Source organism: Haliotis cracherodii, unplaced genomic scaffold (genome assembly GCF_022045235.1).
Source record: "Haliotis cracherodii isolate W230 unplaced genomic scaffold, xgHalCrac1.p SCAF_8, whole genome shotgun sequence".
In the NCBI taxonomy this organism is placed as follows: Eukaryota; Metazoa; Mollusca; class Gastropoda; order Lepetellida; family Haliotidae; genus Haliotis; species Haliotis cracherodii.
The window spans coordinates 41,438,402-41,462,903 of NW_027266341.1; the positions used below are offsets into that span (position 1 = coordinate 41,438,402).

General features: G+C 38.4%; 1 protein-coding gene across 1 annotated transcript in view; it reads left to right on the forward strand.

Moving 5' to 3' along the window:
* The window catches only part of LOC139449468 (von Willebrand factor A domain-containing protein 3B-like), a 521,695-nt gene that overhangs the window by 302,756 nt on the left and 194,437 nt on the right, over positions 1-24,502 (forward strand). The window contains exon 22 of the mRNA XM_071230886.1: positions 22,460-22,679. Within this exon, the coding sequence (XP_071086987.1) occupies positions 22,460-22,679 (220 nt within the window). The remainder of the gene's footprint in view (positions 1-22,459; positions 22,680-24,502) is intronic.

The window sequence follows — 24,502 nt, forward strand, 5'->3', positions numbered from 1 at the left end:
GGGATGGAGTGGATCAGGGACGGTGAACCCATCAGCAGGAACCACAGAATTTCCAACAGTTGGCACAAGCACTGCAGCAAGAGTGGGTGACATTCCCCAGGCCACAATTCAGGATCTGATTCCTTCCATGGGACGATGGTGCCATTCAAGATATTAAGAACATATGGAACCTGGGTCAATGAGAATGATGTGTGCCAATTTTGTATGCCAGTTACTATCTGTTGATTATTTATATGATATATATGTACATCTAAAAACACTTTGGCATTTCTTTTTCGTGCAGAGTATATATATGCGTATGCATCTAACAAACCAATAAGCATAAACTGTAGCATGTTCCGGTCAATAATAGTAGGATTCTTTTTTTTTTGAAATTCTGTAACTCAGATTTCCTAGTTGAAAGTTGTAACAAAGGCTTACAGTCACTGGTGAGTAATTGCAAGTTGTTGCAAAAAGGGAATGGTCTGTCCTTAATTAGTAATTAACTAATAGTACTTTTCTATATATTTTGGCGACAGCAGGTCAGGAATATTTCTGATACTCTTTGTGTATACTCTTTTGACCAGATGCTTAATAGGAATGTGTCAGTCAGGAAAAGCATGGTAGTATTGTTTGAATCCCAACCAGAAATTGACATAAGGGAACATTGTTATTGTTGAGACAAAGAGTTAGGACTCATTGCAGGAGGAGCTAGGAGCTTAAAATAATGATGGGAGCATTTGTTAGTTGTCAGGGAGTAGTCTCCCCGCTGACCAGAAATGTTCTCTCTCTGTATTTTGGAAGTTGGACTCCAAAAAATTAGAATTCATCAACTGATATGAGTTAGTACTGTGCTCTTCAGTGTATCATTTAGATATGTGTTGTGAAAATATCAGTCAGGCAACAGAAATACATCTGAGGACCTATTGTGTGTAATGTTCGTCCTACTTCCATCCTACAATTAATGGAATTGAACACCCAGATTTATGATTTGAACAAGCTCCATCATCCCCAGAACCAAGGTGTGATAAGAATCAATTGCCGAGATAGAAGGGTATCACAATTATGACATCCCCGATAACATCAGTATTCGTATGTAAAGAAACAAAACTGAAGGGAGAAAAAATAATATTAGAACTCCTACCAGGTGAAAGTTGCATGTATAATTTGAAATCAAAATAACAAAGCAGATTTTGGTCAAGTACCAAAGTACCTAAGTACCCTGGAGCCCTGACATCTCTATGCCTTGAAACACTTAATTGCCGTTATTTCTAAGATGCTAACCCAAATTGTTAATCCCCATTGTATTGTACATTGACTGTCTGCCATCATGAACGAGATGTGCAAGTATGTCATTGATGAATAACTGTTTATATTTATGACTTACTGAATGTCAGGTAATCTTGGCTATATAGGCCTTGGTCCAGAGGGAGAAAGAGATGGGGTCCTCCAAGGGCAACACCCTAAACAACTCTCTCATTAAAAAACTAGACTCAATCCAGTATCAGGCTCTAAAACTAATCACACGAACTCAACATGGCACCTCCAGCACATCACTCCAGGCCTTAACAGGAGAAATGCCACTACAACTACGTAGGGAACAACTAACCCTAAACTTCTGGGCCACGTCCCAATCAAACCCTCTAATCCAAAACATAATAAACAACAATATTAGCGCCAGAAACGAAGCCCTAGCCCGGAAACATCCACTACTTACTCCAATATCCCAAAGAATAATCAATTATATAAATGAACACAAAATAAGTAATCTCAAACAACACAGTAAACAATCGAATATAGTAGTATAGATGATGGAGGTTCTGGCTCACTTCCACTAGAGCCAGATTCATATACCTATACCACCAATACAGAGGGAATTTTTTATGTCAAAATGATGATGTGATTTAACAATCGTCATGATTCGTATTAAAAGAATCATCAATATTAATTAATAATGAATAAAATTTACTATAGCCCACAAGGATATTGGAAAGGTATAGGAGCAATAAAAAAATTAGCCACCGCTGCTAAGGTATCTAAAGATGTGGCCATGTGGATTGGTTAAAGAAACAAGCGATGTGGCAAATATTACTTACCAGCACCGCGTTATATACCGAGGAAGAAGTTTGATATTTTTACAACGAATGAAGTTCATCAGGCTGACCTCTTGTTTCTTACCCATGATAGGGTAAGACGCAAAACATATAAATACGCTTTAACCGTAGTGGATGTGGCTAGTCGATACAAAGAGGCTGAGCCATTAACCTCGAAAGAATCAACAGAAGTAGCTAATGCACTGAGTCGCATATATAAATGCGGACCACTAAAATGGCCTAAGCTATTTCAAGTAGATCCCAGTCGCGAGTTTATGGGATCGATAACTAAACTGTTAACAAAGCACGATGTTGAAATCAGGCGTGGTGAAAAAGAGGCCCACCGTAGTCAAGCTATCGTTGAAAGATTTAACCGGACATTAGCAGAACGTTTGTTTGGCTATCAGTATGGGATCGAAATGAAATTGGAACGATTGAGATCAACCGAATGGGTGACATGATTATCAGCTGTTGTATCAGCGCTGAATAATGAAGTAACAAGATTAATCGGGAAGAAACCATCCAATGCGATTAAAATGAAATCTGTGACTTCCGAATCTTGAGCACCGAGGAGAGGCAAAGAACAAAAACTTCCGGATAGAGTAAGCGTAAGATATTTATACCAGCCCGGTGAACTCGAAGGAGGCCTACGTCACGCAACCGATCCGATTTGGTCCCTTAAGACATATAACATAAGTCAATTGGTTATGAAAGAAGGAGAGCCTATTCTTTATTATCTTAAAGATGGACCAGGCAGGGCATTTGTACGAGAAGTGTTGTTCATAGTTCCCAACAATACTGTATTACCACCCTAAATAACCATAACCATAGGTAGTTACACCATCATTATCAATCCATCTCTTTGTATCTAAGGGGGATAATGATGTCTTGTTCATTCTTATTCCATATATCCTATGACTGTAACTTCTTAAAAGAGTTCATCTCGTGTTTGAATGTTCTACCATTGAATAATGCTTCTTTATACTGTTCGTGTTTGATATGCTTTTTTACCACATACTTCTTAACACCCTTAGCTTTTCTTATCTCTCCATTATCTGATTTCTTTATAGAATACATCTTAGGTCTTAATCCGACATACTCCACTATAGGAGTCCCAGCACATTCATCCTTCATCTTACCTAACACCTTTTTATTTACTATGCTGTGCAGTGGATTATCTTTTGGGTAATCACTCGTGTCGTACATATCTATTTTTTCTGCCATATCTTTATACACATCCTCGGTTTGTATTTCCATCAACAAAGAATCTGTGTCGCTATATAACACCTTGCATCTATCACCGTACTGCTTCTTAAGTTCGTTGTAATAAAAGTCATACATTAAGTGTTTTGACAAGTCAAGAATACTCATACCAACATACACCGGTACTGAATTTTATATTACTCTTCTGCATATGCAACGCGGCTAAGTCATTATCAAATATCTTGCTTCTGTTAAAAGCCGGACTGGCTATAAGTTTCCTCAGTCTTTCTTCCTCATTAGACCTAACTAATTTAACAACAACACGCTTCCTCAGATTCTCCATAGTTTTACCAAATACTGAGTTATTCATGAGCTTATACAGATTCTTTTCGAAATCGCTGGTAGCTATCTTTCTTAAATCTGTTTTCAACCTTATATAGGGCTCTATCCAAGGGCTTTGATCAAACTTTAGAACCCTGTGTATTTTCTTTAGTTTCATACCTAACGATAGATATAACTGGAGATTTCTGTAGTGAACTATATATTTTGTCTTATCCATCAAATTTGGTACGAGTTTTTCTACTTTAGCTAACCTAGTATTACCCATCAAGGAGTGTTGATATTCCGACATCCAATCTTTATTCACCATTAATCTTTCGGGAGCTTGCGGATAACTGTTATGATCTTTATGTAATGAATTTGGATATTCCAAGTCAACTTCTAGTATGTACCCTTTATCGGAATCTGAGGGGATATCATCCACATTGATATCATTCACATCGACCCACTCAAAACCACTCGTGGGTAAAGGTTGACTCATAGCCCATCCGTACAAATTGTTGGCGTCGAGATATACTATGTGCGTGTGGGGTTTACTGGGATCATATCCTTCCACTTATTTATTATTAGCCTTAGAATACCTTTTCGCTGCCATCGATATGTCCGAAAACATTTATAGCTAAATTATTTTGCCTTTCCACCTTATCAATTTGTGAGATTGGTGTAGGTTCGTCTATACCATCGAGGTTTAGTCCATCGTTTTGGGGATAGCTAGAAGGTCTATCTGGATTTTTGTCTACGGGGAACAATGCAGATCTTATCATCATTCTGAAACAGTCATCGGATTTATTTTTTACATTAATTATGGCTTTTTTCTTCTTATAATATGGGGGTAAATCTATATAAGATCCACCTTTGAAGGGCATATAATTTGCTATATCTAAATATAAACTATCAATTTTATCCACACCCCAAACCGAACTTCTATTAGTCCAGCGTTCTCAAGTTTCTTGTATCCTCTGAATTGATGTATCTAATGATGCGTTTATAGTATCGGATTCGATTATAACTTCTTGATTGCTTCGGAAATATGGTTCGGTATATTCAGTTCTATCGTCTGTGCTACTTTTACTCAATGACATTTTAACCGTCAGCTGGTATTTTATACTATTTAAATCATCTAACACCTCGTTAATTTTACTCGATACGATGGGCTTAACATCATTAACATCCATGTTGGAATTAATATCCATCTTCCAACCTCTTAGGTATTTACCCACACCGTCTGTAGGTGTTGTATTCCAAACCGAGTAGATCGATCAATTCAGTTTTTCTCATTCGAGAATAACCATGTAGACCACATTGTTTTGCCAAAGCTTTCAACTCTCTGACGAAAACCAATGTGGTATATATACAAAATGAGACATTTATCTAAATGGTTATATTTCCATATATCTTATTCTCCCCAACCTATTCCTCTCGTTGATGTAATCTTTCTTCCTAGCGTAAATAATCTGCTTCCTAATCCTATCAGCGCTGTGTTTCCTACATAAGGCGACATTTTTTTTATTTCTTGGTTTACGGATGCGCCGCTCTTTCAAAGTCGAAATGTTAAAAAAATAAATAATGAAAATTACCCTTTTTTTTATTACCGCCGATCTTTTCGACAAAAAGTTCAAACAAAAAAAGATTTCTTTTCCTCGTCGAGCGTAAAGCAAAGGGAAGTCACTCTGATATTTCTTGCTGGGAACCTTCACCAATACCATCAAAGCTTGTCAACGCAAAGCGCAGTGGTGACCAGTTTAACTATTTCAACACTGTTGGCCGTTCAAAGCCACAAGTCACACCGCACAGTAGACCGTCCAAGCCACGTCAAAATAGTTTATAATTATATTAACCTACTTGTCATATCATTCATTTATTAAATCTATCACATTTCACAATGTCTGAAATACGTATTCCATTTGATTTTATCATTTTTTTATCTATAGATTAAAAATGTATTCACTTGACACTATTTCCCGCAATGTTATTGAAAATATAATTCTCGGACACACTTCGACAACGGGTCCTCATTGAACATGTCAAATGTTCTTTATTTATAAAGTAATAAAATCATCAAAAATATATCTATAAAAGTTGCCAAACAGACATCTTAGTTATTATTTCCAACTTTTCGTGCGATCGCATATCGTAAGTCAAATGACATCTCGGCTTTCATCGCCTCGATTTCTCGGCTTGGACACGATGTCTTAATGCCGAAATATATGCATAAGAAATCTTTGTCATAGGTCGTAACCTATCTCTATGCATCCATAAAGTTCCATATTTTTAATGTAGATTGCGATTTCATGCTAAAATGTTCAGAATAACATGATTTAACCCAAACCTTTCGCCAAAGTCTGAAAATTATCGTTTCTGTAATTTGATTAGCTGCCTTAGGTCACATGCTTAAATTTGACCAATCACGAACCTTGTAGCAGATTTTGTCGGTGAAACAATATAAGTTTTTTTTAATGTATACCGACATGGCAGGACATATGTGTTATTCATACGAAGCTTTGAAAACCGAGGTATTTCCTCATGTTAGTGAGCGGACAGCCACTTTCATCGGGGAATGGGTGATGACAGATGTTATTTGTAATTCTTTTTAAAATAATGTTCCAACAACGTAAACAAATGTAAATTAAAAAGAAATAGGTAAGTGGATTTTATGAATTCTTATATTTGCCAAAAAATAGTTAGAATTGCGCTTCATTTGGACATTATGAATGTTTTAGCTTACATTATTTTTTATTTAAAACGAACTTTATTTAGTTGTTCATGAATTATTTAAATAATGAAATACACATAACTTTCATATTTATAAACAAAAGGATTAATTAGACCTTTCAAATAGTGTATGGCCAAACATGTAGTTTGGTTGGCTGATGTTGAAAGAGTTAAGCGTTGCCCATGCTGCCAAAATAGCAGCGTCTTTCATGCATTTCCACCCATGACATGAATATTGTTATGTAGCCATCCTTGCACAAGCTGAGTGCCAGGGATATAAAAAAAATGTTCTTGAAAAATTGAGTTATTTTACTTTTATTACGCCAGGATATTTTTTTTCATACCTACCTAACTTTTAAGGACAAAATTCAGGTAAAAAAAATGTGGGAGGCTTTTTTTTTAATTGGCCTGCCTCACTTTTGAAATGAGTTCGAAATACGTAAACTAAGAAATAAAAAAAGTGTCGCCTAAACAATAATGACATCTGACACCTATCCCACATACAGAACATGTATTATTTACCTTTCCTTGTCCTATGTAAAAAGCATGAGTACCACAATATACACCAACGCATGGTTTCTGACATTGAATTGGCTTCCCCATGAGTGTATATCTGCACAGATTCATGATTATACACCTATCATATCATCTGTCTAAATGAAAAGCACATATCGAGTCTCTCAACCAGCCAGTTCTATTTATAGCTTGTGCATAATTGTGTAGCTATAAATAGCAACTGCAGACAACCCAAACACTATAAATGCTATCTCATGGTCCTTCTGAGCCTCTGACGGTGTATAAAACTGAGAGAGTGTGTCTTTCCATAAACGAGGAAGTATTCATGCATGGCAGATTCAACATCCTTAAAAGTTTGAATTGAGTGTCCTTGTTTACGCAGTTCATCATTAATAAAATCTAATCTCTCCATTCTGCGCCTGGCCCATTGTGACTGGGCTGCTTCGAGTTGTTGTCCCCCGCCGCGCGAAATATAGTATTCACGACCGTCCGTACGTCCCACCTGTTTGTTGCCGCGATATCTCAAAAACTAAACGTTGGATTGTCTTCATATTTGGAACTATGGTGTATATACAGACTCCGCAGGCACCAGTCGATTTGGGTGACCTTGACCCCATTTTCAAGGTCATAGCAGGCAAATCTGCTTTTGGAAATGGAAAACGGTGTTGCCGCGATATCTCAAGAACTAAACACTGGATTGTTTTCTTATTTGGAACTATGGTGTATATACAGACTCCGCAGACACCAGTCGGTTTTGGTGACCTTGACCCCATTTTCAAGGTCACAGCAGGCAAATCTGCTTTTGGAGTTGGAAAACGGTGTTGCCGCAATATCTCAAGAACAAATCACTGGATTGTCTTCATATTTGGTACTATGGTATATATACAGACGGGGGACATTTCGTCACTTTGTGACAAATACTTGTTCTAATGCTTTATTATGTCGTTTACGCTCCTCTTCAACTTCTTTAGTGTTTGATTCCCTCAGGGTAGAAAATAAATAATTACTCCCGAAAAGCTAGAGCATTAACAATAGCTTTTCGAGGATTCTTAGTCACTCTGACTTGTTGTGGTAATCGCAATCGCTGGTATTTCCTCATTCACTTGATGTGGTATTTCCTCGTTCACTTGTTGTGATACCATCGGGGTTTGTACTTGTTGTTTTTTCATCTCCATTATTATTAAGTGGTCACACATGTTTAAATTGACAATACCTAGCCGTTATTAAAGCTGTGGTGAGTGGAGCTAAGAACATTCTGTATATATGATAAAACACACAGCTTACTGAGCTTATAGCGTGTTCAATGAATGGGTCTTTCTCAAGAGATTCGCATAAATACGGGCGATGTTCTGCCGGGATGGGGAGAAACGTACTAGCTATGACTGTGTATAGTTGTAACATAGCCGACCCTATTGTTTTAGTCATGGTAGCTCCCAGTCTAGACTCGTAACACGCGTACAGTTTTTTAATTTCTTCGTCGGTCATGTTATCAATTTTTTCGATGGTATAATTTTCCCCCAAATATTGGGAACATTTTCCACCGGCTACCAAAGCGGCGAGTCTTTCTCTATGTTTATCTGAAGATTTATCTACATCTTGATCTGGCTCATCTTTGAGCATTTGTTCGATGAGTTCGTCGCATTCCATAATGTAATACCTAAGGAGATATTTAAGTCTAACATAATGGAAAATAACATATCCAATACAGCCAGAAATAATAAACTGTTGAGAAAGAATGAGGATTTCAAACCACATTATTACATAGCAGCCGCTAATGTTCAGTTTACTATATTTTGCTATTTTTGTTATATTTTGCAAAGCAGTTTCTATATTTGCTAAGCAGTTGCTACATTTTGCTAAGCAATTGCATAAGCAGCTGGTTGATTGGTTTTTAATACGAGTTTACAGTGCTTCGTTGAAGCTAACAGTTTTCTGACTTTATCTCTCTCAAGCTTGGTATAAATAACATCATTTTCACGTAAACATTCCTCGAATGAATCTCGGTCTTTGCAATGAAACAGTCCCACCCATTTGGTCTGCTCTCTGAGATCTTTCAGGACAGAGTTGTATTTTTGGGTAAGTACCCAAATGCTATGCAGAGTATGCCGACCGGAGAATGCTAAATATGAAAGCATTTCTTTCTTTTTGGTTAGTTCTTTACTCGCTCTGCAGTCGTCTATTATGAAAAGGGTTGATTCTCCTTTGTATTTCTCGTGACATACTCGTAAATGATCGCCCGGATCAACTCTGTGTACCCCATCTTCAGTCATTACCCAATCTCTCGATAGGTATGTTTTATTAACGCTTATAGTCGGACACAAAATAATAATATGGTCGAAAACATTCCGATAATGACTTTGTAAAATATCTAGAATAAAAGCTGTTTTTCCACAACCATGATGATAGCGCAGTGCAGTTCTTTAGGTAAAAGATTATTAATAGATTGCTTGCACGAATCTTCCATTCTGTATATTAAGTTGTGCGTCCATTATAACATACAAATATATATTTAATTTACCATTGGATTCCTGGAGCTTTGTTATCTGTATAGTGACACCCTCGCTAGCATTTTCTATTCTCCGCCCACTACCGTGTAGTTGGTCATCGTCCGTGGTTCACATGTCGAGCCATAGCGCATACTTAGTGGTGAGGTATTCACCCATCGATACATCCCTGAGAGATAGATCTTTCACATTTCGCGTTAACTTCTGGGCTTCGTTTTATAGAAGGGAGTTTTTTAATCTCATCCAGTTGTTGATACGCTAGCATTCCTTGACTATATAGTTGATTAGGCACGTCCTCGATAGTCAATTCTACTTTTGTAATCTTGGGATTGTAGAACTTCTCGGTATTTCTTTTAAATGCTTCAGAAGGGTCCTCGAACAACATTTAAATACCCTTCAACGATCTCGTGGGGATGTTTAGATTGATATTCCACATCGTATCTTTTTGCTCTTTGTGATCTTTTGGTGTCGCATCACTCGATCGTACAAAATGGCTAAACTTCCGGTATACTGGTTACGAATTTGTCTGGCTAATTCAGTATCTGTTACCATATCATACTCCAGTGAGATATTGTCAATGGAATAGCTAGCATCTTCAGCAGCTCTGATTACTCTACCGTAGTCATTAAAAGTGAGTTCGTATTCTAACCTATCACCTAGGGTCGCTGGATAGAAGGGCATGTGGGAATCTAGTAATTCAAAGTCGAGCGGAATATAGAATCAGCTACCTAATGCATCAGCAACAGCGATATCTTTTACGATGGTATTATCATCATTATCAGCACCCACACACAGTCTCAATGTGTTCCGATTACTAATACCCTGGTACTGTAAGTTTTCCCGCTCTTTATCCGTTCTCCTGAGATATAACAGATATATACATCACTATCGTGGATACTCAAAACCTCATTACCACTAATTTTAATCGAGATTTTCTTAACGATAGCACGACCTATGTTCTGAACAGGCTCCCTGCTAGCATCTGTAGAATTCAAACTAATTGTAAATGCTAGTCGGACAGTTCCCGGAACTAACACATCATGAGGACATGAATCTTAGCGATGAACCTTTACAATCAACCGTTAATGATTATTACTATACCTTTAAAGATGTTAGCCCAATTGGTCATGACTATTCAAAGTTTGAATTAGATGGTAAAGGAACATTGCGACTGCGTGGCGCTCCCGATATTGATCTTATGAATTCTCGTACTCGTAAGCCCCTAGCCTTGTCTACGATAGCCGCTAAACACGGCATCAGCACTGTTCGTGATGAATTAGGTTTTGTAGATTACACACGAGAAAAACTTTCCATGAAGACTACTAAGGTTCTTCAAACTGTGCGTGATGAACTTGGTACTATAGATAATTTGGAAGAAAGCTCGAATGTGGCCTCGGATGGACTCAGAGAAATCTTGGATACCTACTATGATAATTCCACGGTCAGTGTACCTTCCTCGGAGTTCAGTATTAGGGAATTACAAGGTCTTGACAAGGCAATGCAAACAATGCGGGTAGAACTCATCAATAATATAGCCAAGCTATCCGAACTCGACAAGCATATAGGTTATGAGAAAACAAAACTTGAACAGGCGGGTGTTGAATTCAGTAGACGCCGCGTTGCAGAAAGATTACGTAACTTAGAAGACGAAAGATCGGCCCGCCGTGAGGCTGCTTCCAGTAATAGAAAGGCCCTTCGTTCACAAATCAGTCTAATTCGAGAAACTATCGATCAAGTCCTCAACGATGATACTACACTGGCCGATAAAATTAAAACATTGTTCAGAGAACAGGGAATAACCATTGCTAGTATTTTAACCGCATTGGGATTTTATTATATCGACTTTGACTCTCACATTAACCGGTGGTACAGGAGGTGGCACACTGCCTAGTGATTGGGGTGGTGTAAAAAAGTGGATAAAAAGCATTTAAAGGCATTAGGAGAAGCACTGGGAAAGCTCGCTGGGAAAGACACGTCTGCACTTCCAGGTAAAATAGGGAGTATTGTTTCCTGGCTCTTGAATTTAAGACCACCACTTGGCTTAGTCAAAACTTGTGGGCACTGATCGTAGCAATTGCTGGGCTGTTGTACGTATCCACTAAAGACTACTTAACCAAATCAGTTCGCCAAGAACTATTTAACCAAATCATGAGTAAACCAGCCGTGACTCCACCTACTATAAGCGCTGTTTTTTCATCGATATGTTGTTGATTTTTAGCTGCAATATGTGGTGGCACTTGTGGTTGTGCGTTAGTAGATGGTAGTGGTGTCTGTGGCTTGACTATTCCCATTTCGCCTGTGTTTGTTTGCGTTATTAATTCGGTGTTAATATCTGAATTTATACCTGGTTTTTGTTGATCGGTAGCAATAACAATTATATTATTATAACCTTTCACTTGACCGATCTTAGGTTCCATATTACTAGGAGACATGTATAGTCCCGCCGCATAAACATAGTCCACTTTGGATTGAGCGTACTGTAATACATCTTGATAACGCTTTATAGAAGATGGTATGTCAACTGGTGAATTAATAGCATTCTCCACGTTTGCAACAAACTGTTTTTGTGCATCGAGGGCCGTCCCAGGACCGATTATTCCCGTTCGTGTTTGTGATTGTGCACCAAGAATTGCCCATACATAAGTTCTTATTGATTCATTAACTCTTACAACTCCTGGGTTAGTAAATTTATTTTCTGTTTTATCATTTAGAAATTCATTCCAAGCGTTTGCGGTATCGTTCAGTTGTACAAATTTTGTAACAATATAAATTAAACCACTCTTAAAACTCATAATATCTCCTCTCCAATCATTACTTGAAAGTTCCCAGCTGTGATACCAATTATGTGTTTTTAAATAAAGATCATGTATTCTTACATAAAGTTTGTTTGTCTGTAACAACCTAAATGGATTGATTGGTTTTTGGTGAATTTCTTCAACTAAATCATCACTTTCTTCTTTAACAGTTATTTGTCCATTGTACGGAACACCTAGACCATGCTTAAGTCCTTTAATATGCCAATCTTTACTAGTAGAAATACCAAATTCCTGACACATACGCTCATATGCGAACCTATTGTATAGATTATTTGTGGAATTCCATGCTCGGACCTGTGGCAATGGAGCACTAATTTCTTTAAGTACACGTCTAATCTGATAGTACACGTGAAATGATAAAACAGACTTATTTAGTTCAAATCCTGGGGCATAAAGAGATACACCACATCCTGTTGTGGCACACCATATGGCAAAGTTTAACTGGTTCTGCCAAAATTGCATTGGATTGTGAAACCAATCGTGCACCATTATATCTCTAGTTGCCGTGACCTTGTACTTTTCAAAGGTATCAGGGAATTTAACAAAAACATTAGCACCAGAGGGACTTACTAAAATTGACTGATTAGTAATGTAAGTTGAAGTTATGATATACTATCATTGTATATTTAATATGTATGTCACACTCCCGGGAATAACAAATGGTCAGTCTATTCAACTGCTTCATACTATCGATAACTCAGCTGGTCAACTTGAAGTTGCTCTATGTGATGTAACGTATTACCCACAGTGGACTAATATAAGTGTTGTGAGAAGAAATAATGACATACAACTATATGATAATGGTTCCTTCACTAACATTGTTATACCTGATGGGTATGCAAAAGAAAACATGATAATATTCGGATACTCACCGAAGCAAAGTTGAACAGCATTGAGGACCATATTTCAACAGCATTAGCTGATTGTAAGATATCCGAGGATGAGTTTCGTTTAGTGCTGTCAGAACTCACCAAATACAACGCAATGAAGCAGGAGATTTGATCCAATTCTCATAAAACCAGTGGTATTAACGAAGATGAGAAAAAAAAGTTCATAGAACAAGGGAGACAACAAGCGCGTCAATTATTCCGTGCCAAAACCAAAGAACTAGTTGGAGATTAAAAATAGATTGCTTCCTATCGTTGGATCATATTTTAACGAATGCTTACATTAGTAAAAATATTGATGTTTCTTTTAATACGAATCATGATGATTGTTAAATCGCATCATCATTTTGACGTAAAAATTTCCCTCTGTATTGGTGGTATAGGTATATGAATCTGGCTCTAGTGGAAGTGAGCCAGAACCCCATCATCTATACTACTAATATCTTCACCCCCAAAACTTAAAATACCTAAGATAGACACAACACTAAATAAACAGACTGACCCTAATGTAGCGGCCATAAAATTTCCGAGTTCCGTTATGGGATTTGAAACACGGACCTTCTGATATGAGGTCGGACGCCTTGTCCACATGACCAAAGAGGTTAACCCTTTGAGCAAGCTGACAAGGTAAGGATGTCATCTGTAAGATGACTCCATGCCCTGCTACACTAACATCGCTAAAAGCACCACACTAGCATACACACACGAAAATTGGCCAAATTGGTGTCACATATACACAGACGGATCCTCAGATCCGATCTCCAAACACACAGGTTTCGGAGCCCACATCGCACAACCATCAAATCACCCAATCCTACTGACTCCCAAACAACCAATTCATATTCACGGCCGAATTAATGGGCATGGCCTCAGCCCTACACAATCAGCAATCTAAAAAAACCAAACAAAATCCTTATTCTAAACGACTCCCTCAGTGGACTGCAAGCCCTCAAAAATATAAACACAAAAAAATGCCCCAAACTACTAAACCAAATACTCAAAAGCTCAAACGACTTCACTATGGCAGGCAAACAAATAGAATTCATTTTGATCCCAGCCCACGTAGGAATCTCTGGCAATGAAAACGCCGATAAAGCAGCCAAATTATCCCTTAAACTCCCAGAAAAAAGCTTAAACCTACCTATCTCAAAATCAGAAATTAAAAGTGTCACTAAGCAAAAAATCACCAATAAGTGGCAAAATATATACCTAAACTCAAATAGCCAAATCAGAAAAGTCCTTAAAAAACCCTAACTAAACCAAAAATACTACACCCATCCAAAAAAATCGATAGAATAATCACTAAACTACAAACAGGCCACACCAAACTAAATAACCACCTTAAAATAGCTAAACTATACGCAACAGGAACCTGCCCACGCTGCAAACAACAAGAAACACCAAAACACGTACTCATCCACTGCACACACTAACAAACACGCCGAACGACACTACAAACCACCCTAAATCTTAATACTGCACTTACTCTAGAATCAATCCTAAATCCACAAAATAAATTAGAAAAATTCAAAGCCTTAGGCATATACTTAATTAAAACAGGACTAACTAGTTGCATTTAAAACCCAAATAAACTATTAAAACCCAAATCACATAAACTAACAAACCACCCACCACACACAGCTCCCTTAATGCACCCCCTACCCACTCTTGGCATTCATTCCAAATCTCAAAATCTCAAAATGACTATATAAGCAGCCCTTGAACCCCCCTCCTGGGTTGCACCACCACTCTCTTTTCCCCCTTTCGGAAACACATTAAATGGCCGGGCGGGCCTGTGTGCGACATACGCTTGCAGTCGGAAAGCGCACGTTAAATCTCCAATATAAGTAAGTAAGTAAGGGAGAAAGAGAGAGAAAGGTCTTATCCTTAGCCTAGCTTGAGTTAGGCTGGGTGCTCCGGGGCACCAAGACCTGGTACATAGTGTCTTTTGTATGTAAATAGCTGCAAGTATAAAGTGAAATTGTAGCCATCGTCTCCAAGTTGTCACTTCCTACTGGGAACCATACGCCGATCCCTTGCATATACGAGTATGCAAATTATTCATAAGCAACATCATGTGTATCTGAAGAGCATGTGCACCATACTTGGTCGTTAATGACCATACTTTCCTTTGCCATAGGAATTAATATGGACATGTTATGGCTGAGTCATGACAATTGATACAGACACTGAACAATAATTACCACAATCCCAACACCCCCACCCCCTCACCCCCCCCACCCCCCTCACCCCCCATATATTGACCATTCCCTTAATTATGTTCAAATTTTTAAAATAATTATTTAAAAGAAAGGTCAATTTTGACATGCTTCCCCACCCCCCTTATATAGTTGTAAGAGTTGTGATAAAGCTCTTTCACAATGTCATACCAGCTTGTGCCCTGAAATAAGAGACATCACAATGATCAGGTGATCAATAATCCACAGAGCTTGTTTAAGAAGGGAGGTAAGTGGTGTATGTGACTATTTCATCGTCATGGCTACAAGTAAACAAACACATTATTGACAGTTGACACTGTTCTGGTGTACACTGAATAAGGTCAATATCATACACAGTGAACACCGAACAGCTTCAGCCAACGCATATTTTTGTCCTCTTTGATTAATAGACTGTATCATATTGGAGAAGACATTGTTATAAATATATTGCAAGTGTGTTAGTCCCCATCTATGACATAGCAAAGGGTTTACAGAGGTGTATGGTATGTTTTTTCTCTAATTATTTAGTGCGGACTGGTAGAGGCAAGGTGACCTAGCTGTGTATGCAGTGTGGATATGTGACAACACAGTACTTGAATGCTCTGTGACAACCTAACTTAACAACAAAAGACACACTTGGTTGAGCCAAACACAGCTATTCTTTGATAACATGTGTTTGCAGTTGTAGTGTGGTTAAACTGGTATAATGCAAGCTGAGCGAGGGTATTGATCCAACCTGGCTGAGGCACTGGTAGACCATGCAGGACAAGAGTATGTGTATATCTAGCTGAGGGATAAGACAAATTCTGTTTTGAAATCAGCTCAATCAAACAGCAAGACCACTGTGCTGATCCTTGTACATGACAGCCATTAAGAATTGAGGTTTTTAAAAATTCAGTGTCACCAAAATATTTGTGCTCAATTATGAGAAAATCAAGAAGAGACAAACCTGTGAAATTTACAGTGGATAAAAACAAATTTGGAAAAGGATACACTGTCACAGCTGTTCGGCAGAAAACCCCAAAGCCAGCAATAATCACATTTCCAAAGGTTTGTTTTTTTCTTGACATGCTACAGTGTTTTCCCCTCTAAAACAGTAAAACCATTTACTGTTTCAAGGATATTAAACTATGGTCAGAATGCAAAGAATACAATAGAGGTGATTTGAGGAACATATACAACATTGCAAACTCCACTGTTTCTTGTTTAGTATTTGTCTGTCTCAATAATCCTTCTGTCAATAATTTCTTATAAATCTCAGCAAGATTATGGGATCCTACTATTTAATGTCCGGGAATTTTCAAGGAGCTTCCAAATTAGTCTGGGAGGTTTCATCAGACAACCGGAAGTGAAATAATGCAGTGAAGTCAGTAAATAAAACATATCTTTCTCAGTTAGGTTCAATCGTTAGAATATCTACTGTTAATAGCTAACCAATTGGAGATTTTACGTGCGCTATCCGACTTTATGCATATTTCGCACATGGGCCAAGGAGGGTATGTCTAAAAAGTTGAGGCAATCTGGGGGGCGGAAGGGGGTTGTTCTCACTTTGCCAGCAGCTATTGTTCTAGTTTTAAAATCAGTAGCCCGTGATAATCCCTACAACAATGGGGATTAACACTATAGACTGTTTCACTTTCACTGACTGACTATAGCCAGACTACAGCCTGTCTAGGTAGATATAACACAAAGAATGTATGTAGTAGTATAGGTTTGTATTAATTATTAATTAAAAATTACATTTATGTACAGATGTACAAATGTCTCTGTCTAGTTTGTCTTCCAGCTGGCGGTACTTCTTCTTCCTTGGTCTCAGTGTACCACAGTTATGTAACTGTATGATGGTCACTTCTGTAAAATTTTGTTCATTCTTGATCATGTTGATGAACTTGTATACGTTCGGGTGGCCGGCAGCGAGCTTCGACATCTTGGAATGCCACCCCTCGACGTGGTTAGTTGTTCTAGGGCCGATGGGAACATCTTCCCGTTGACAAAAGCATGGATGGAATAAATCTGGTAGTTCAAAAAGGCTTGTGCACATGCTGAAAGTTGCATCGCAGTAATAGATGTCTGATGTAGCAAGGTGACGGATGTTGTCTGCTGTTGAAAAGATCAGGATCTTGTTGTCACCTTCTGCATGGAGGAGGAAGTTCTGGCCTCTGGTGGTCTGTTGGTAGATGTCAGGCAGGTTGACGCTGCATCCAACACCTCCAGTGTTCTTGTCTTGACTCTGAACTTATGTCCACCATAAACTAAACTCTGTCCACTTCGCGAATTAGGGATGAACTTAACGTTTACCTGTGCATTTGCCATTTTGCAATAAATTCTCAAATGGCACCTCCATATATATATATATATATATATACAGTGTACATACCCGTTATTTTAAACTCACTAAATTTGTCTGTTTGGAAAAGTATAGTTATCAGTGATTTATGTTCACATCAAATAATTTAGCCATATTTGTTAAGCTGAACACAGTTCACTTCATTAGTTAAGTTTGGCTCACAGTGGGTCACAGCTAAGTCATCAAGGTGCTCAGATAATCAGAACAGGCTATAGCTGGCAAGTCACTGGACCGTACAAGTTAATCTCCCCAGCCTGCTGGCAAAGTGAGAGTAAACCGCGGAAGGTAGTGTGGGCGGTTAGGTTTAAAATTTCAGAAATTTGGTGCATCGTAAAGCGGATTCAGGAGTGTTTGTAGTGTTAGTTGATTGTTAATACCTAATTTGGTTTGGAGCATTGTTCTGTGTTGTTTGTAGTGGGTGCAGTGTAGTGGTACATGTTCTGGTGTTTCTTATTGGTTGCAATGGGTGCATTTACCTGTTTTATGTAACTTTATTTTGTGTAGGCAGTTGTTTAGTTTTGTGTGACTTGTCTGTAGTTTGATTATTGCCCTGTCATATTGTTTTTATTCATTATGGGTTTTATATATTTTGAGCGGCTTTTGAAGCATAGCTTTAGTTGACAGTTTGAATTTTGGAAATTTGTTTGCCACTTTTGGAAAAAAAATCCTTAGCGATGCTCTTTATCTCAGTTTTTGATATTGGTAAGTTTAGGCTTATTTCTGATAAATTTAGGGCCGCTTTGGCTGCTTGGTCAGCATGTTCCTTTCCAAACTCTCCGACGTGGGCAGGGATCCATAGGAATTCTATTTGTTTTCCAAGTTTACCGATTTATTTTGAGCTTTTAAGCATTTGGTGTATCAGTTTTGGTTGTCTTTTTCTGTTTTTGTATTTAATAGCTTGTAATCCATTTAGTGAGTAAAAATTAGGATGTTTTTATGTTTTTTTATTTGAGGGTTGTATAGGGCTGTAGCCATACCTATTATCTTGGCATTGAAGACTGACTGGTTATTTGGGAGCCTATAGGAATTTGATTCTTTCATTGGTTGGGATATATGGATGCCGAAACCTGTGCATTTTGAGCCCAGGTCAGAGGACCCATTGTTAACGGCAAACATAGAGATTTTGTATGAAAATGTGTGTCCTACTGATAATAAGAAACGAGTGTCAGAATTCTTGTATTTCCTGAGCGAGAGTGTGCGTAATACATGAAAAATCTTACACAAGTTTTGTAAAATTAGTTTGACACACATGGGAGTGTTATCATTTCTTTATTACCAATCATCAATTATCAATTCTTAATCCTTTCGAATTCCCTTTAGAAGAATGCACTGATCATGACCACTGTCTTAGAAGACCACAAATGTTGAATGATGTCCATAATATGGTCACAACCATTGTCTGAATGAACATTTAATTCCAAAGTCTAATTACCCTGGGCCATGACATGTATATGCCTTGGAATAAATTAATTGACGTTATTTATAAGATGCTAATCCCAATTGCTAATCCCTATTGTATTGTATATTGACTGTCTGCCCTTGGTGTTTCTTAATATGTTCTTGGTGTTACTTAATATGTCCTTGGTGTTACTTAATATATCCTTGGTGTTACTTAATATGTTCTTGGTGTTACTTAATATGTTCTTGGTGTTACTTAATACGTCCTTGGTGTTACTTTATGTGGCCTTGGTGTTACTTAATATGTTCTTGGTGTTACTTAATATGTCCTTGGTGTTACTTAATATGTTCTTGATGTTACTTAATATGTCCTTGGTGTTACTTAATATGTCCTTGGTGTTACTTAATATGTTCTTGGTGTTACTTAATATGTCCTTGGTTTGAATTGTTCATTAGGCATTTCTTAGAAGTTGATGGATGACGAAGTAGACACAATTTATGGATAACAAGTTCTTCATTTTACTGTAATGGCGACTTTTCATTATAGATCCTTATACCGTTGTCAATCAAAGCTAAATAATGAAACATGGTACAGAATATATATGGTAGGTACAGGGTTAACAGTGACAACAATTGCATACGTGAGAGATTAACATGAATAGGTTAAATACAAATAACCGAAGGAGATTCCTATAACAACATGATGGACAGTTTTCTTTTAGTGAAGTCATGGAGGTTGTTGGAGAGGATCTGGTCATTATTCCAGTTGATGTTGTGATTAGAGCAGTTGCTTATATGGTCCAAGATGGCTGATTTACTGTCTGATCTGATGGTTGAAGCTTTGTGCTCTTTGATTTTGTTGTGAATGGGGCAGGATGTTTCACCTATATAGGATTGGCCACACTTACAGCCAATTTTATGAACTACACCTTTAGGTTCTTAGAGTTTGGTTGTGTTTCTACCTTTGTCTCTTAGTAGGGTATTGAGGGAGGTGGATCTGGTGAAGTAGGTGTAAATATTGGCTTGCTGATTGAGGAGGTGGCTGATGATGTGGGAAGCTTTTCCTATAAATGGGAGGGTGATGTGGAAGGGTGCTGATTCATGTTTGAGGGTCGTAGATCTGGGTGTGGGATGGAGTATAAAGGAGATGACTTTGTCGACAAGTATGGGTGGATAAATCAGCAGATGATGTCAGTCTTATTTCTGACGTGATGGTTGGAGTTGAAGTGGATGTACTGATCGGTGTGGGTGGCCTTTCGATAGACACTGGTTTGGATTCTGTTGGCTGTGGTTCTGGAGACAAGGACATCTAGGAAAAGTAGTTAAACCCAACTCACTCACTCACTCTGCTCCAAACTCAAGAACATCACCAAACCAGATGAAATCATCAGTTATGATGTAGTTGACCTATTCACCAACATACCCATAGATGACACTCTGTAAATTCTCCGCCGCTGCATCACTGACACGCCTCTTAAAACCAGAGGGGAACAAATACTACCAACAGATACACGGCCTACCCATGGGGTCCCTACTCTCTCCTATCCTAACTGAAATCTTGAGTTTGGAGCAGAGTGAGTGAGTGAGTTGGGTTTAACGCCGCTTTTAACAGTATTCCAGTTACATCATGGCGTGTCAGCTTAATGTGGGAGGAAAGCCCGAAGTGATGCAGGTCTCAGACGTTTACCAGTTCGGTGAAACCCACAAGCACGGGTATGGTGCTGACAAACCTAGAAACATAATCAAGGCGAACCGGGATTCGAACCCACAATCATAGGTTTCTGGTGTGCCCAGGGGATGCAACACTGCACAGCGAATTGCGGCGCCTTAGACGACTGGGCCACCCGTGCCCCTGTTTGGAGCAGAAGTCAGTGGAGTGTGAGATAAAGGAGTCAGCTGATTTTCCTAAGGTAGCAAGAATTCTGGTGAGGTGTTGGGCAAAGTTATAAAAGACAGTATCTCAGGAGCACACAAGTAGACAGGCTTTAGGAGTGGTCCCTTGGATTTTGATGTTGGCTCTGGCAGAGAGTGGTTGAGGGTGGTTGCTGGAGAGTTTGTTGTGAAGTACTTGGCTAATTTCAAAGTTGTTTGAGGAAGGCTTTATGTTGGTGTAGAAGTTTGACAGTTGGGTCCTTCATCAACTTGGAGAAGGTGGTGGGGTCTTGGAGAATGTTGTTGATTAGATCTTGGAAGGGGACGGTGTTCATGATGACTGTGGCCTTGACCTTGTCAGCAGGAGCTTTCTTGATGGTCTTATCATCTCAGAGTTCTTTTGATGGCTTGCTCTCAGCTCTGGTGAGGTTTTTGGTTAGGCTTTTAGCAAAAATGTCACAGATCAGGTGACACAGGTAATCGATCATACCCCCTGGTGCGAGTTGTTGAAGACCTTTCTCGATACTAGTGATGAAGACATCATGGTTTCGTAGTGGACTGGTAGGGATGTACTTCAGGCCTTTGCTGTTTGTCTGATCTGTGGTGAGTTTTATGTTGCTGAGTTTTTGTTCAAACCAGAAACAGCACCCTACCACTTCACCCTTCCATTTATAGGAAAAGTTTCCCACATCATCTGCCAATATTGACACCTACTGTTCTCTCAATACCCTACATAGAGCCAACAGCAGAACTACAACCAAACCCAAAGAACCTAAAGGTGTAGTTTAAAAAATTGATTGTAACTGTGAACAATCCTATGTAGGTGAAAATCCCTACAAGCCATTAATCTACAGAGATCAAGGCTATTTCATCCTATCCACCTACTATGAACTCATAAAGCAATAATCACCCAACCTATGTATACTTAATCCTGTTTAACGTCTTTGATGGGCATTTAGAATTTGGAGTACTAATTAAGGATAAGATATATGGATGAACAGCTTCGCAATTACAATTAGGAGCAACATTTCAGGGTAGGTTCTAAAACTGTGCAATTGTGAACAGGCTTAACTAATATTATTCAGCCTTGTTTGACAATGGTATAAGGATCTATAAAAGTCACCATTACAGTAAAATAAGGAACTTGTTATCCATAAATTGTTTCTACTTTGTTTGTCCTTTGTGTAACTTAGTACGTCCTTGGAATTACTTAATACATCAAAACATTTCCAGAGCACTGGAATTACAACTCTCAACTCTTGTTAACACTTAAATTAGTATCGTTATTAAAACACTATAACATGGGTTAGATGTAGCTAAATGTCTTTGGTGTTACCACAATATTACCTTTCAATGTTAATGGGTATGTTAATGTAGTGGGTAAAGCATGTCATGTGCCATTGTAATTATAACACTTAACTCATAGTAACACCAATTCATTTAGTTAATAAACCCTGAAAGGTTGGCATTTACATTATTCATGTTTCATTTAACTGTTTTTCATGTCATGAATGTAAAGGTGAGACCCTAATAAACATATTCTCTCTCTTTTCCACATCCCTCTGCATGGACAGCTGGAGAGCAGATGGCAGAGCAAACAGCATGGTGGTAACATGCAGCAAGAAGCAGCTGGAGAGGAGGAAGCACTTGCAGCAGGAAACACATCTACATTGGATGCCAGTAATGCTGATGCAGTTCAGAAGATAGTTCAGAAGCATGAGAAAGGACTACTGGCCAATCTAAGTGGCCAGAAAGTCATTGCCAGGGATAAACATGATGGAATGTACTATGAAGGTAAACATTTTAATTAATCACAAATAACTTCATGACAATGGCATGAGTAATAAGGAAAACAGATATGCTTGATGAAAAAAACAATAACTATCACCCTTTGTTACAATCTTTTGGCAGGAGTGTATATTATGTTTATATATTATACAAATAGGAGCTCCAATTCAAAATCACATTTATGTCACAGGTGAAATAACTGAAACTTGCTTACACAAAGAACATAAACTTGATTGTGTTACTAAATTGTTTCACAATGCAGAAATGTATTTTCATATGCTAATTCGACCTTATTATTTGGGCCTAATCTGCCCTTCATTGTCCCATGTGTTCCACACCTTAAAACAAGTTCTCTCCTTTCCATTGACTAAAACAATGGGCGGTGCATGTGTTTGCAAGTAAAGTCTTGTGCTTGGGTAGGGTTGTTTAAAAAATAGACAACAGCATAAAATATATTTTCCAGGTTATATTTCATTCCCATTGTTTTATTCAATCCATACATGATATGTTACAATGAATATATACTATTCAGAGGTGAAAATAGATTGGATCTTGTGGTGAAGCAGAAAATCTTCTCCTGTTTCCTTGAAATAGTCAGGGATGACATGGCCATGTCGATGGGTTGGTCTTACATGGCTGTAGACTGTTGGCATCACTGCTATCAGGCACAGGTGTTGCAGAGAGATAACACTTCATCGTACAAGGCTGGCATCGCCGGCAGGGATGTAGTAGCCTTGAATTTGAGTGACCTTAACTTGCAAGTTTGTAATGAATATCAATTTCCTAGATACATTTAGTCCATTTCTGAGAAAGAACAATTCATAATATATATAAAGAGTATTCAAATGTCCAAATGAAAGTGTTAAAATCTCATACTTTGTAATCAGCTTCCAAAACAAAGATATTTGGAGTCGTGGTCTAAAGGTACTTTTAACTTGCCATCACTGCAGCTGGACACAGTGGGGAAGTAGGTGCCACCTTAATGAAAATCGAGGTGCTTTTCTCTGTTTGGTCTGTTTTGGAGAACTTGAGGCGTGCCTAAAGTCTGCTTTTTTATCCGAAAGTCGTTGATTAAAATAGCTGTATCCAAGGTATCTATGATGAAACGTGCCACCGCTAAACTACAGGCTGCTGTGGAAAGCTTAACCTTGTAGATTTTTGGATCAGAGCATAGTATTGCCACAATTTGTCAAACATTCATTTACTCAATGAGGCATACTGGGCATCCTGAGTCTCCCAATACCGATTTGAGATAGTTTGTCCAACTCCTCTTGCAGCGCCAAGTTCAGCCAAGGTGGTTGATGGCCCTTGACATTGACACACACGTCTCATATCCTAGATGTGTTCTGTAGGAAACAGGTCAGGTTTCCTTGCTGGACACAGCAATCTGTGGATGTTGTGCTGCTGTTGGTGAACAGTCACGATTCGTGTAATGTGAGCAAGGGTGTTGTCATCCTGAATGGGACCAAAAAGTGTGTCAGAATGTTGTCCCAATAGTAGTGACTCTTCCTTTCACATTATGGAGTGAGGTTCGCCCAGTCATAGTGATGCCTCCCCACAATATCACCACTCGGGTTGACATTAGCTTGATGTTCATTTCAACATTTTGGGTTTGTTGATATCTGTTCCATAAGTCTGCTAATCACTGACGGTGAAACATGGATCGTATTGGCCACTGCACCCTGACTTCTGCCAGTTTCAGAATGCCAATATCAATAAGATTGACAGAAATAATAGTCCACACTCCTTCCTTGAAAGTGTCAAAATCAGGAATGATACCCTATGTACATTTGTGGCGCTAATGCGTGAAGCAGGTGCAAACTCTCGGA